The 14,848-nt window shown below is 33.3% G+C and overlaps 2 protein-coding genes across 2 annotated transcripts in view; both read right to left on the bottom strand.

Annotated features, from left to right (window-relative positions):
• The window catches only part of LOC139125229 (uncharacterized), a 496,067-nt gene that overhangs the window by 262,876 nt on the left and 218,343 nt on the right, over positions 1-14,848 (bottom strand). The window lies entirely within an intron of this gene.
• The window catches only part of LOC139125596 (serine/threonine-protein phosphatase 6 regulatory ankyrin repeat subunit B-like), a 59,776-nt gene that overhangs the window by 8,684 nt on the left and 36,244 nt on the right, over positions 1-14,848 (bottom strand). Inside the window, exons 19-28 of the mRNA XM_070691694.1 lie at positions 14,315-14,413; positions 13,653-13,751; positions 11,430-11,528; positions 10,759-10,857; positions 4,232-4,408; positions 3,296-3,394; positions 2,484-2,582; positions 1,761-1,859; positions 1,078-1,176; positions 434-526 (exon numbers count right to left, since the gene is read on the bottom strand). Coding sequence (XP_070547795.1) covers positions 434-526; positions 1,078-1,176; positions 1,761-1,859; positions 2,484-2,582; positions 3,296-3,394; positions 4,232-4,408; positions 10,759-10,857; positions 11,430-11,528; positions 13,653-13,751; positions 14,315-14,413 — 1,062 coding nt within the window. The remainder of the gene's footprint in view (positions 1-433; positions 527-1,077; positions 1,177-1,760; positions 1,860-2,483; positions 2,583-3,295; positions 3,395-4,231; positions 4,409-10,758; positions 10,858-11,429; positions 11,529-13,652; positions 13,752-14,314; positions 14,414-14,848) is intronic.

Below are 14,848 nucleotides of genomic sequence, written 5' to 3'. Positions count from 1 at the left end.
TATACAATCTTCTACAGAACTTTATCCCCGGAAAGGTATTCAGCATCCCATCATGCAAATGTGTTAGGCCTCAGATTCCCTTGAGAATTCTATTCTCCAACCAACTGTCTTAACACTCTCCACTACCCTAAGATGAATCCTGCACAAAAAATGCCTGGCTTGCTGGACAAAACAAAGTAGAAAATACATCAAATGTCAATGTTGCAATTTAATAGCTGTAAAATGTGAAGTGTTTCTCTAACGTTCCTGACAATAGAATGGAAATATTGAAATACTTTCACAAAGTTCAAATTTTGAAAACAGAATAAAGACACTAGGCTTATTTCGGGCTTATGATCTGTAATTTTTGTGCTGAGATAATCTTTATACATTAATAAATAAAGACCCTGCGGGATAATTATCCTTGTGTACAAAAATGGAGAAATTTATTTACCTCATCATCCTCCGACTGGTTAGTTTGAAGCAATATGCGGACAACCTGACTGTGTCCATGTCCTGATGCTAAATTGAGGGCATCATTATTGTCCTGGAAATGGTATTTAAAATCAGTACTTATAATGATTATTGGAACTTCACTGTACCATAGAATATTTGCTAGAGCTTGTCTAAAATTTCCAAGAAGTTTATTGGAAAAATCATGGGATGACACTTCAAGATTACACATATTATTTTTGTATTTACCTGTTGGAAATATCCTTGTTCCTCAAAACCATTTATATGTTAATGTAGGTAACATTGCATCGTACAGGAAAGAGGGAGCTATTTTATTTGTTTAATTTGTTCAGTATCAAATTGCAAATGTAGTTTGGGAACACTCCAAAATTGATAATGTTTATGGTGCATATCTGGATGTTTACCATAAATATCATGGCTGATATTTATATCAGATGATGTCTATTACAGATACCTAGAAATTTACATGTAACTACTCTTATGACGACAAATCTGAAATTTTACAGCAAACACCACCAGATATGAACAATGTTGACAAGAACATATGACACATACTCTCACACATTCTCTCTCTCCCCTAGCCAAATTATTTCATTGAATAATTTATCACTAATACTACTTCACCTTGTCGACTGCATCTTTATCTATGCCCTCCTCACAAAGAAAGCTGACAATATCTGGGTGTCCCTTACGAGCCGCAAGATGAAGGATATTTCTCTTATCCTAGTATATAACAAAGAAGTTACATCAAATGATTACAGGGGGAAAACTGGAGAATTGTGGTCAGGTTGCTTACGTCATTGTCATCTATGTTTTTTAAGTATCAACATTTTCTGAATATCTACTTTATGGCAAAAATTGAAAAGCCAACTAAACTGAAATATTCTCCGTCATTATTCATTTTTCATCTACTGAGCATGTAAACCAGTGTAGATTTACGGTCACTGATGATGAAAATGTTTTTGTCAGTGGGGTCTGTGTCGATTCCATCATCACACAAATGCATGGCAACATTCATGTGATCTTTAATGAATGTAAGGTGAAAGGATGTTGAATTTTTCATTTAGTGTTAAGAAATTGGAAGTTAAGGTTGTTGCTTTCAAAATCATATTACATTAACATTATGCAATAAACATCAATGTGGTTCAAACATAAACATCAATGTGTTTCTTGAATGAAAACAAAGATATGGAGAAACCATGCACAAATGAGCCTCCACATCTGATAATTCATGGTGAAACTATTGCTCCTTTTCTGAGTAATACTATTTAGTTTAATACCAAACACAGTTGTAGTTTTCCATTTACCTTATCTCTGATATCTTTATCTACTACTTTCTCACACAGAGCTTTTACAACATCTAAGTGTCCATGAATCGCTGCAAGGTGTAATGCACTTCTCTTGTCCTTGTTTGTGTATGAAATGAGAACAGAAGACAGGTCTTGAAATGCTGATAAGAAGGTAGCTAGGACAATACAATAGTGATTACTTGTGTAGAATTTGGCCAATTTATAGGTTTCTCTCTGTTTTTTAGATCCAGTATTACTGGTAGAGAGGTATGGTATATAGAAATGTTCTGCATGACTTTCAAGATTCACATTATTTTTTGTCAGCTTCTGTAAGCAAATCAACATATATTGTATCTAGAATAGAAAGTTTGATGTTCAAGACAGTGGATTATGGTAGTTGATATCTAGTAATGTGATATTGATTGATGCATTCATGATTGAAAGTTTGTTTGAATTTTAAAAAAATCCAGTCTGAGAATTTCAAATGAAGGTTCAACTTAAATAAAGGTGAAAAGCGACATCATCAATTTCTATTAAAACAATTGCAGGTGTAACTTGTGCTGAAAATACTACTGTTTTACCTAGACTGTGGCATTCAAGACAATGCCATTCTCAAAGAGCATGAGTAAATATACAGCATCAGGACAAATTATCTCTGATAACACATGGTGTTTTTTATCTATTTAATATCAAATGATGCCAAACAGTATCAGTACACTGTTACTGAATATACAAAATTACCTTGTCAGTGGCATTCAAGCCAATTCCCTTATCACAGAGATACTCAACAATGCTGAGGAAACCTTTAATTGCTGCAAGGTGAAGTACTGTTCGATTGTCCTGATGTGTAGGAATCAGAAGAGAGAGTTTTTGCATCAAAATACATCAAAATTAACATTTTCGAATATTCAACTATAAACACGTGACTGTCATGTAAAACTCGATGGTGAGTAATCTATGTATGACTGTATCTACACATGTGATGACTTTGAACATAGTAAATTATTTCTAAGTTAAATGTTATCTTAAGTATCTTAAGTTGACAGGATGATGATAAGCAGTTGTTTTCTCTTTGTTTATATACAAAATGAGAATAGAAGTTAAGGTGATAAAATGACTAAGGTTAAAAGGAACTGAAGACACTGTAATACATAAATGTATATGAGGTGTTGATCTCCTTATATCAATGCATGTAAATAGTGCGTGTGCAATACTACTACTGCAATGTATCTTGCCTTTGGTATTTATGTTGATGTCATTGTAAGGGAGATATTCAGAAATACTGCTGTAAACATTATTTGCTGTAAGGCGAACGGTAGATTGATTGTCCTTGTAAAAGTATGATATTGGAGTGGTTACTATGAAAATAACATTACTGAATATTGGCATTAATCATTGAAGTGTTTCTTCATCCAAATATTGTCAAGGAGTACCATAATCTCTGCATGACTGTGCTAACAGATCTGATGGTTTTGTACATGTTGAAATTCTCTCTCCTTTTGGAATAGTGTCATTACTAAATCAAACTAAAGTTCTATAGTTCCCCCACTTACCTTATCAACTGCATCTTTATGGGCTCCTTTCTCAATCAGAATTTTGACAACTTCTAAGTGCCCGTGAATTGTAGCAAGGTGTAGAGCTGTTCTTTTGTCCTGTTTGTGTACAAAATGTGAAGAGAAAATAAGATGATTAAATTACCAATACATGTAGAATAAGAAGGCAACCTACTGCAAAAGTGATTATTGCATTTATTAAGCAAATGCTGTTATCACAGACATTTGGGTGATTTATAATCATGTGTTCAGTGAGATCAAATGAGTCATCACTCATTGATAGAAAATATGGTCTATGCAATTATTCTGGATTATTTATTTGGTTCTTGTCCTTTATATCACTCTTTTTTCAACAATTCCATTCGGATTGTATTAGTTTACAAAAGTAAGTTAGAGAGTAATGACAAGGGATTCAGATATCTAATGTAGAATTAATATATTTGTTGTTTGAAACTTTAAAACCATCAAATTAAACAATTTCAAAGCTTGCATTTGTAGCAATACAGAGGAAATCATTTATTCATGGCCATGGAAAACTTTTTAACCAATCTCTATATTGCCATGACTACCTGAAATCGCTGGTGTTGGCTTCGAAGCATATCTTTCTTTAGTAGTATCATTATTTGACGAAATCAATAAATAGCTGATATAATTATTTATGATTCAATTTATCGACTGCAATACATTGACCAATGAATTCACCTCTGTTACATTTTAGAATAAAGAAGAAGGCTAATTTGAATTACTCATATTGATTTTTAAACAGCAAGTCAACCAGTTTTCAAAATTTACATAAAACCAATTGATTTAGAAAGAATCTGACAGCAAAATATGGGAAAGTGACATTTACAATGGCTGTAAACAAGAAAACACTGAATGACTTGAATTAATATTTTTGAGTATCAACAGCCTTATGTAATTGAGAACACCACTTACCTTATCAACAATATCTTTTCGCACAGAGGTCTGACACACCCAATAAGGAGGGCTCTGCAACAGTCTAGTGACAACCTCTGAATGCTGACACACCCAATAAGGAGGGCTCTGCAACAGTCTAGTGACAACCTCTGAATGTCCTTTAATGGAAGCAAGGTGAAGTGCAGTCCGATTGTCCTAATAAGTTCAAAGTGGGAAATGTTAAGTTCAAAAAAACTGTGAAAAACACTTTCAAGTTACTACTGTACTTAAGAACATAAACAGAGCTGGTAATCCCAAGAATCTCTACTAAATGGACAAATTTAAACAATGTAGCAGGTAAGGGTTTACAGTAATACATAAGATGGACACCATTTTCATGAATTGACAATACATGTACATAATAACCAGTAGAATTTTACAATCACCTGTAGAATTTCATGATATCACAAGCACATAAGATGTGATTAAAAGATGAAGATAAAAAAGGGCATCACTCATGTTTACTAGCATTCATACATTCTCTGTTTTCTCTCGGTTTTTATCATGTAAAATGTTTGATGATCATTTTTTCTGTTTTTCGTTGTCCTTACATTTTTTCCCATTTTTGATGTACGGTGGGTCAGTGCTAGGGGTTGTTAGACACCTTTTTGTCTTACCATTTACTGGCTTCTGTTTTCGTCTTAACTTTGTATGTATTGCCCAACTGTGGCGCAAAGGGGTTTTCTCTTGCAGTTTAGTTGTTTTATTATTTTTGGTTGTCTATGTTCAGTTATGTAATCTTTGAATGCCAGTGAGGAAGCAATAAATAAATAATAATCAATCAATAAATAAATAAATATAAATAAATAAATAAATAAATAAATAATATAAATAAATAAATATAAATAAATAATAAATAAATAAATAAATAAATAAATAAATAAATAAATAAATAAATAAATATAAATAAATAAATAAATAATATAAATAAATAAATATAAATAAATAAATAAATAAATAAATAATAAATAAATAAATAAATAAATAAATAAATAAATAAATAAATAAATAAATAATAAATAAATAAATAAATAAATAAAAGCAATACTGATCAAGTATGCTATCTTTAGCACTGAGGAAAATGCATCCCTCTTTTTTGGAAGCAAAATTATCTGAACGAGTATACTGAACGAAAGCCGGTATGCTATATAAGCCATGGTATCTTTAAACCAAATAATGTGCCATGATAGTTAACAACTACGCTTTATGATTTTTTCATCATATTACATTTGACATGGATACAATCTCCATTTTCGCTACATGTAAATGGAGATCAGGCCATAGTATGACCGAGCAATAAATGACAGACAGTCTGCAGTACTTGTTCTGACGTCGACGCTAATACTTGAGCGAATACAGAGTTGTCAATCCATTACATCCTATCTGTTTTTTATATTTTAAACATCCTGACAATTAAAGAAAACCATCAGGAAATTCCATGTTGTAATAATAATAATAATTTTATTGAGCTCTACGACCCCTTTCTAGGTATGAGAGTACATTTACATCAAAATCTCTAAACAGGAAATAATACATCGAAAAAAAGTTCTGAAAAAGACTTTAAATGTATTTAAAAAAATAGCACTAAAAGTAGAACAATTACATGCACATACGGAAAAATACATAAAGCAGAAAGAAAAACTACTTAAACTTGTTCATAATGAGGTTGGCGAATTTCGCTAATTTTGAGAGATCATGCATATTCTTACTTTTGAAGAGATTCTCGAACATGACAGTGTTAGGACGTGTATAGTAATAACTTTTTACATAATTTTTTCTTTCATTATTTAAAGCAGGACATTCTAATATATAATGCATTTCATCACCAATTTTGCCTGAATCACACAAAGTACAAATATTACTAATATTATTTTGGTAACGGTTGGAAATAGGGAGTTTGTGGCTACCACAACGAAATTTAGTGAAATTAATTCTGTCCGTTGCGTTGAGCTTAGATAGGTAGTATTCAGAGATACACTCATTCTTGAAGATACGATAGTTTGTACATAAAGTATTTTTTTGGACCTCGCTGTGCCAATTTTGAATGCTGATATCTTTCATTCGCAACTCCAAACTGTGTTTCAACCATTTCTTGTTTACATTTTTATAGTCATACCAGATATTAGAAAAACCACACTTGTCAAGAACACTTTTGATTTTTACAATCCAAGGCGACTTATAGCTGTTGTTATCATGCATGGACTTCAATAATCTAAACATGGAACAAGACAATTTACTCTCTTTGGAAGATATCAAGTGTATCCAAAAGTTAATCATACGTTTTTCAATAATAATATCCATACTGATTTTTCCCAACTCTCCATAAACCATACAGTTCGCTGTTCTAGTATTTACCCTTAAAAGGTTTTTCAGGTACTTATTATAAAATGTGTTGATTTGTTTTGGATTTTGATATCCCCAAATTTCACACCCATACAAGAGTATAGGTGTGACAAAAACATCAAATAACTCGCACTGGATGTCAACAGGGAGATTAAGACGTTGGGCCTTGGCTTTTAGACTATACATGGCACGCCTGGCCTGATTGACCTGTTTATCAATTGCTTTTGTAAATTTACCATTGTAATTAAGGAGTGTACCTAGATATGTGTATTCATCACAGACTTCAATAGAGTCTTTGCCAAAAGTAAACTTGTGCTTTTTAACTTTACCCTTCGAAAAAATAACAACCTTAGTTTTACTTGTGTTAACCGTAAGGTGCCAGTTATTACAATAGGTATATACAGCATTGAGCGCATTTTGCAACTCCTCAGCAGATTCTGCAAGTACAATGGTGTCATCAGCATACAATAACACATAAAGACGCAGAAATACTTCAACATCGTCGTCACTAAGTACAGAGCAAAAATCTTTTGAAAGCTGATCTAATCCTCTATAACTTCTGCTGACAGAATATTCAAAGTCATTGAGATAAATAGCAAATAACAGTGGCGACAGTTTTCACCTTGTCTTACACCAATATTACAAGTAAATAATTCTGAAAGACAGTTCTCATTTTTTACACATGATTTGGCATTATCATACATATTATAAATAACATTCAAGACTTTACCATTTATATCATGACTTATAAGCTTTTTCCAAAGGGAAGTTCTATCAATAAAGTCAAATGCTTTTTTATAGTCGATAAAAGCACAGAAAATTCGTTTGTGTCGAGATAAATATAAGTCAATAATACTATGAAGGACAAAGATATGATCCATTGTGCTGTAACCCTCCCGAAAACCAGCTTGTTCTTCGCCCAGCATGCCAGTGCTCTCAACATACCAACTTAAACGAGCATTTATAACAGAGGTAAACAATTTCCCAAGACAGCTCAGCAGAGTTATGCCTCGGTAGTTGTCGGGGTCATCAATTGACCCTTTGTTTTTATACAAGGGTTTTATGATACCAACACACCAATCATGAGGAACAAAACCGGTATCCAAAACCACATTAAACAAATCAACTATAATCTCACGTACGTTATCAGGGCTGTTTTTGATAAATTCATTGATAATGTTGTCTAAGCCACAACTCTTATTATTCTTCAACTTTCGTACTTGTTTCATTAGTTCTTCTACTGTAATGGAGTTATTAATGAAAGTATTTATAGAATGATTTAGGGACCTAGGGTCAAAAGCTTTTTTTTCAGGGGCATCCATAGGATTGTTCTTCTGACTTAAATTTCTGAAATGTTGAACAAAAGAAGACATAGGCACATTTCCAGAACCACCATTTTTGTTTTCCACCCTATTGATAATATTCCAATAATCTTTAGAATTCTCCCTTTTCAAATTTCTCAATTTAGTATGCAAATCATGGTAGTAATTTTTAAGCTTCTGCTTGATCAACTTCTTGTAAGCTTTGTTCATCTGCCTAATTTCAATTTGAGCTTCAGGGGTTTTCATTTTTTTCAGTCTATTTTTATTTCTTATATAATAATATCTATAATAATATCTATGTTCTTCACAAGATTTGTCAAAACCAAGCACAGCTTAACTAGGCTGGTATCCCTGTATTCATTAACATTGCATGATGTTACTGTAACAATTCTAATGTTCATCAAATGCCTTTACGTACAGCAAAACAAGGATTAGTGATCCCTGGTGCGATATGTTCGCATCTGCTATAACTTGATGAGTTGCTTTTATTATGAAGTAAACACTGACAATCGTGCTGTTTTTGATAGCCAGATATATATTGTCATTTTATTGATATCAAGGATTTTTAAAAGCTGTTGTACCTTAATATTCTATGTAGTGTGTGTCCCGTGTACTACACTGCACTGCCCAATGCTATACAATAGTTCCGGCATGCCCTGATTTGAGGAGAATGTTAGTAACCTTGAGCTACTATGTAATAGCTGGATAGAATCACCATAAAACTTCGACCCAAGATAAGTTTTGTTTAATTTCCTTATTCAAATAGGATCATAGGATCATTATGAAAGAAATGTGCCATGCACCTGTTCCTTTTATGAGTGCTGTTACTGCTTATTACTTCAAAGCCTGTTCCACCAAATTAATTTGCATATGGTTGAATGGAACCTTAAATATCACCCAGATACTTAAGCCAGACAAACTCAGGCATTATTAACAATTCGTTGTTGAAAAAGACAAATTTGAGTAAACCTTATCAAAGTTTCAGAGATAATCAAAAGTTCAGACATGCTGTAGGGTCTATGGCGATTATAATGTTGGTAGTTCAACATTCCTGAATGCAAAGATATCAGATATGACATCATCTTCAGAATGTTTTGTATGTTAAATTAAATACTCTTTTAACTTCTGATATTTTGATTGACCTAATGTGTATGAGTGTCAAAGACAAGTAACATTTAATAAATATCTGATCAGCATTTTAGTTTGAAACTCTCCTATAAGTGTAAGTAATGATTAGTTTTCCTTTGTCAATTGTTTGTTATTGAGCTAACGAAAGACTACAGGTAGGTAATGCTTGAGCCAATGTTGGCAATTTTGCTGATAATACATCAAATTTACAATTTCATTCAAAATTTTTTCAGAAATAGGTGTGTCTTGCAACCAACCATAGGTTGATTGATAGACCAGGTCAGCAGGCATAGGTCATCAAAATTTTATCAGTTTTTTTTCGCTTTGTTTTCTTTCAGTATGTCAGATACTCACACTATATATATAAAAATATTTAATACAGATGATTTTTGTCAAAACACGTACACTAGGCATTAGTTTCCGATTCAAGGAAATATCTCTGGAGTCACAGTCAAAAAATAACTTTCCAAGAGATCCATTGAACAATGATAATCACACAGGTGAAGTAACAAAGCTCCATTATCTATCCTTAGTATTTGCTTTATGACCCTATTGTGCAGTTCATATCAACCAGCTGTATCCAGACCTTGTGACAAAAATGCTCTGTTTGAAATGTCCTTTGGCAATGTGGGTCATCTTTCTCAAACTCAGTTTAATATATATTGAAAAAGGGTAATTCATGGGCTTTTAAAGGATACCTAATTATTCTAATTATTTACACTCACATGCAGCTGCAGATAAATATAGTACAAGGTTTTGAAATAACATTTTACTTGACAGTACTTTTTTATTTCTGACAATAAATAATGTCTTTGACTGCAGTCACAGAGCTCTCAGCATCACTTTTTGTTTTAAATGTAACTGCAATTCTTGGGACAATTACTATGAAGCGCCTCAAATGTGTATAACCCTGTGAGTTGTCATTGCCGACTAGTTTTAAGACGTACTTAAACAATCATAGGAAATCCTCAACTGTCTTTTCTCAGTAAACCTTCAGATCAAAGGTAGATTAAGCAAAACTAAAAGCGCTAATCATTCTGGTTCAAGACGGCATTATTTTGATGATGATGTTTTGATGATCATGATAATGTTCATTTCTCATTTTCAATAACGTGAAGGTGAATTGTGGGTAACCTCACAAACTGTGCCCCAACCAAATTTTTATCATACTTAGAGCATATAACAGTTTGAGTACGTGCATTGTTTTGCTGAAGTTGGTGGAGTAATTCTTGTGATATAGCCAAATGTATACAATTATTAATTATGCAAATGACTATAAATTATGCAGACCAAATCTACCAAAATATAGTCAGATCAAGACCTTTCCATGATGATGCTATGTACCAAAGTGCATGACATTCTGACCAATGCTTTTTAAGTTATGACTTGAACAAAATCCATCTACAAAGAGGTGGAGACAGACAGACAGACAGGCAGATGGACAGATGAACAGACATTATGACAATGCAGACACTATTCTAGCCTTCTGTCCGATGGTGTCAAGCTGTTGTAAACATAATGTAATCACTGGGTACATGTAAAGCCCTGTATACGACGTTCACCATTGAACATTTCACTTATCCAATGTTTAAGAAAGATGCAGTTTAGAATAGATTCATTGACACCTGTTGTACAGTAGTGATATTCATATCTTGAATCTCTATTCCATAAACAAAGTCAATACAGCCCATAAAAACTCTATGATATATTTACCTTGTCAACAGCATTTCTGTCACCGATCTGATACCATATCACAGAAACAACATTGGAATGACCATTGAGAGCTGCCAGGTGCAAAGCATTCCGCTTATCCTGTAATAAGATGCAAAATGTGTTTAAAGAATTCAAGTACTATTTTATCACAAACTTTATAATCTTATCATTAAGTTGATAACATCGTTATATATCATAGAAAATCCAAATCAACATATTTCAACCAGAATTCTTTGACACATTTTATCCGTTTGTATTGAACGAGTGTAAATATACAGTAATCATGTATAAAAAAATAGATTCACCATTGAAAAATAACAAACATCATGTATAAGATAAACATGAGTCACTATATTGTCACTATATCTGAGTTTTGCATTAAGTGGTCTATTGTTAGATCTTCAAAACATGATAGCAGACAGCTGAGTATAAAGCTAACCTAAAGTCACAGTAGACTTTATCACATTGAAAATTTCAAATAGCTGTAAAATTTATCCATAAATACAATGTCAAATACAATGGAACACAATTCAACTATTTCATGCATACAAATGACATAGTTTAGAATAGATTCATTGACACCTGTTGTACAGTAGTGGTCTTCATATCTTGAATCTCTATTCCATAAACAAAGTCAATACAGCCCATAAAAACTCATGTGATATATTTACCTTGTCAACAGCATTTCTGTCACTGATCTGATGCCATATCTCAAAAACAACATTGGAATGACCATTGAGAGCTGCCAGGTGCAAAGCATTCCGCTTATCCTGTAATAAGATGCAAAATGTGTTTAAAGAATTCAAGTACTTTTTAATCATAAACTTTAAAATCTTATCATTAAGTTGATGACATAAATATCATAGAAAATCCAAATTAACATATTTCAACCAGAAGTCTTTCATACATTTTGCCATTAGTATATAACTAGTGCAAATATACAGTAATCATGTATAAAAACAGATTCACCATTGAAAAATAATAAACATCATGTACATGTATAAGATAAACATGAGTCACTGAATTAGTCACTACTATCTAAGTTTTGCATTATATGAGTGGTCTATTTATTAGGTCATCAAAAGGTGATAGCAGACAGCTGAGTATAAAGCTAACCTAATGTCAGAGTAGACTTTATCACATTGAAAATTCAAAGTAGCTGTAAAATTTATACATTTATCACATGAACTGCCTGAATCGCTACCTGTGTGACGTAGAACAGGACAGATAAGAATTCCGAATTATCCCTGTTGTACGTCATTAACCGCAACTTTTATCGTGCATGGTACCGTTCATACATGCAGGCGTTGCGACACAGACAGATTTATCGTGATCGATACCATGCTGGCTTTCACAACATTTTTAGAAAAAGGTGAGCTGATAAATCCAGACATGGAAACATAGAAGGCATATTTGACCAACGAAATTTCAAGTCACTAAAATTCTAGCTTTTCCAGAGAATCGAATCGATATACTGTCGATCGTTTTAATTTAATGGCTCAGTAAGGTCACAGCTCGAGTCGAGTCGTGTGGGATCAATGTGGATGTCGTACCTGGCAATTCCGGTTGGCGATAAAACTGAAACCTACACCTCAACGTAAGTTCAACTGAATAAATGAGTACATAATCTTCGGGAAAGCGACATAGGAGGCACAAGCATAAAGTCATTTGACTAACAACGATAAATTTCCTTCATTGCACAAAAAATTCCGTAAATTCTTGCTCGGAATCAAACTTGCAGCGCAGCGTAAGGCTGTAGCGAAGACAAGCTGTCGAGCTGTGTGCAGCGCTGTGGAATCCGATGTACTTCGAAAGTTGACTCAGACAACATTCAAAACAGAGTTTCCGTCAAGTAACAAAATTAGGATGTATCCACTGCAAACATCAAAATCCGTAAGACGAAAACATCGACGACCGAGATTGGGACTGACAAGTTGACACCGGCAGAGACCGGTGACGGCAGCGTTGTGGGCACAAACATGCAATGAGGTACACCCTGTGTGTCATCGAACGGAATCTTTCGCACTCGCCAAGGTTGTAAACTTGTGTGATATGTTGAAAAGCCACGGCATCTCTGAGAATAAGAATTACTTTTTCAACGTGTTGTTGCATTTACTTCATAAATCTATTTGTAAATATTCTAAGCAACTCTGAATACTATGGCTATCCGTCGCTAGCACGGTGAAAGCTATGTCCACCGATGGCCGACTTGCCTTTGCATCAGTACAGCGCAAGATAATGATTGACACATTCACGTGACCGAATCCGTATATCTGGTTGGTGGAGATACCGTGCGATGTATCATTTTTCAGCTTGATTGGATTTATGAATAAAAGTATCTCCTGGGTGACGGGCCGCTTTACTCTTTAAATGAAAGCAATCTGTGTAAGTAAAACACAATTCGCGATGACAATCATGCAATTTGTTATGATAATTTTGATCCATCTATGTCAAAAGAAAAATAAGAAGACTGTTCATGTGATAAATATATAATCCCATGGTATTTTTCTCTGTTTGACGTCATCGTATACTCATGTTTTTTGCGGAGCTGCACAACTACTCGCCTCCGGCTAAAAGTTGTACGGCTCTGCGAAAAACACTTGTATACGATGACGTGAAACAGAGAAAAATACCATGGGATTATATTTAAAAATACAATAAGTATGTAAAATACACAGGAACACAATTATTCACCTATTTCATGCATACAAATGACATAGTTTAGAATAGATTCATTGACACCTGTTGTACAGTAGTGGTCTTCATATCTTGAATCTCTATTCCGTAAACAAAGTCAACACATATGTCGTTTAGAATAGATTTATTGAATTCATGGATTTCCATTCTGTAGTCAAAGCCAATACAATCCATAGAAACACTTGTGACATATTTACCTTGTCAACAGCATTTTTGTCACTGATCTGTTGCAATAGCTTAGAAACAACATTTTGATGACCGTTGAGAGCTGCCAGATGCAGAGCATTCCGCTTATTCTGTAATAAAATGAAACACATGTTTAAATTATCATAGAATGTAATTGTATCAAACTTATTTTAAATTGGAGAAAATATTCATGAAAGAAAAGATATCATCTTTAGATTATTTGAAGACATACATAAATATCATTGGAAATCAACAGCGGCATATTTCAACCATAACAGCAGCTGGTGCAAAATATTTTTTCAGTATATCACCTGTACAAGCATACTTCAAATACTGGTAAAGACCTATCCAAAAACATGGACTCACCAACTCACTGAGTATCTCTAAAGAACATAAAATAAACAAGAGTACCAGAATTGTTTGTTGTCTAGTTGTCAAAGGATCAATAATGACAACATTGAGCTGGTAAATTTTTTGATTTAATCTTTACAATAAGTGGCATTGTCAGGGTTAATATCGCATCATACACAAAAACAAAGAATATCCCTTCACATATTCATAAGCTGTCTCAATTGTCTACACACGTAAAACATCAGTGTTGTACAAATTTGTCGCTAATTCCAAAAGAAATCAATGCTGTGTGAATATTTGATAAAGAAATAGCCTGTCTTACCTTGTCAACACTGTTTACTTCAATTCCATTCTCCCTAAGATAGTCTAAAACTTCCAAGTGACCATTGCTTGCAGCGAGGTGAAGGGCATTGCGCTGATCCTGGTAAATGAAAAACAAACAATCAACAATAATGATGATGGATAGAACTATTCATAATGTTGTCATTACTCTATTCATAAAGATTTTTGGTCGAAAGAAAAATGACATCAAAATCTGGACTAATATCCATTCAATGTTAAACATTACAAGGTCTGTGAAACATTTTGTTTATAACATCAATTTTGATCATCTTTAACAATTAATAGTAGTGGAAGTACCAGGTTTTTGCAATTGGTAAGTGCACTCTGATATCATTCTATATCAGTCAGGATTGGTCCAAATTGATAAATGTGCAATTTAATGAATTACTTAATGAAGCCATACTTTATTATGCTGTCACTCATCATTTTAGTGACAGAGGTATCACATATGTCATAGAACTTCCTGAAAGGTACTACTAGTCTAAATTCTGAAAATCCCTGTCTAGCTAGTTTA

The sequence above is a fragment of the Ptychodera flava genome (assembly GCF_041260155.1).
Source record: "Ptychodera flava strain L36383 chromosome 3 unlocalized genomic scaffold, AS_Pfla_20210202 Scaffold_25__1_contigs__length_14229661_pilon, whole genome shotgun sequence".
NCBI lineage: Eukaryota > Metazoa > Hemichordata > Enteropneusta > Ptychoderidae > Ptychodera > Ptychodera flava.
This window is presented reverse-complemented; position numbering and strand designations above follow the sequence as displayed.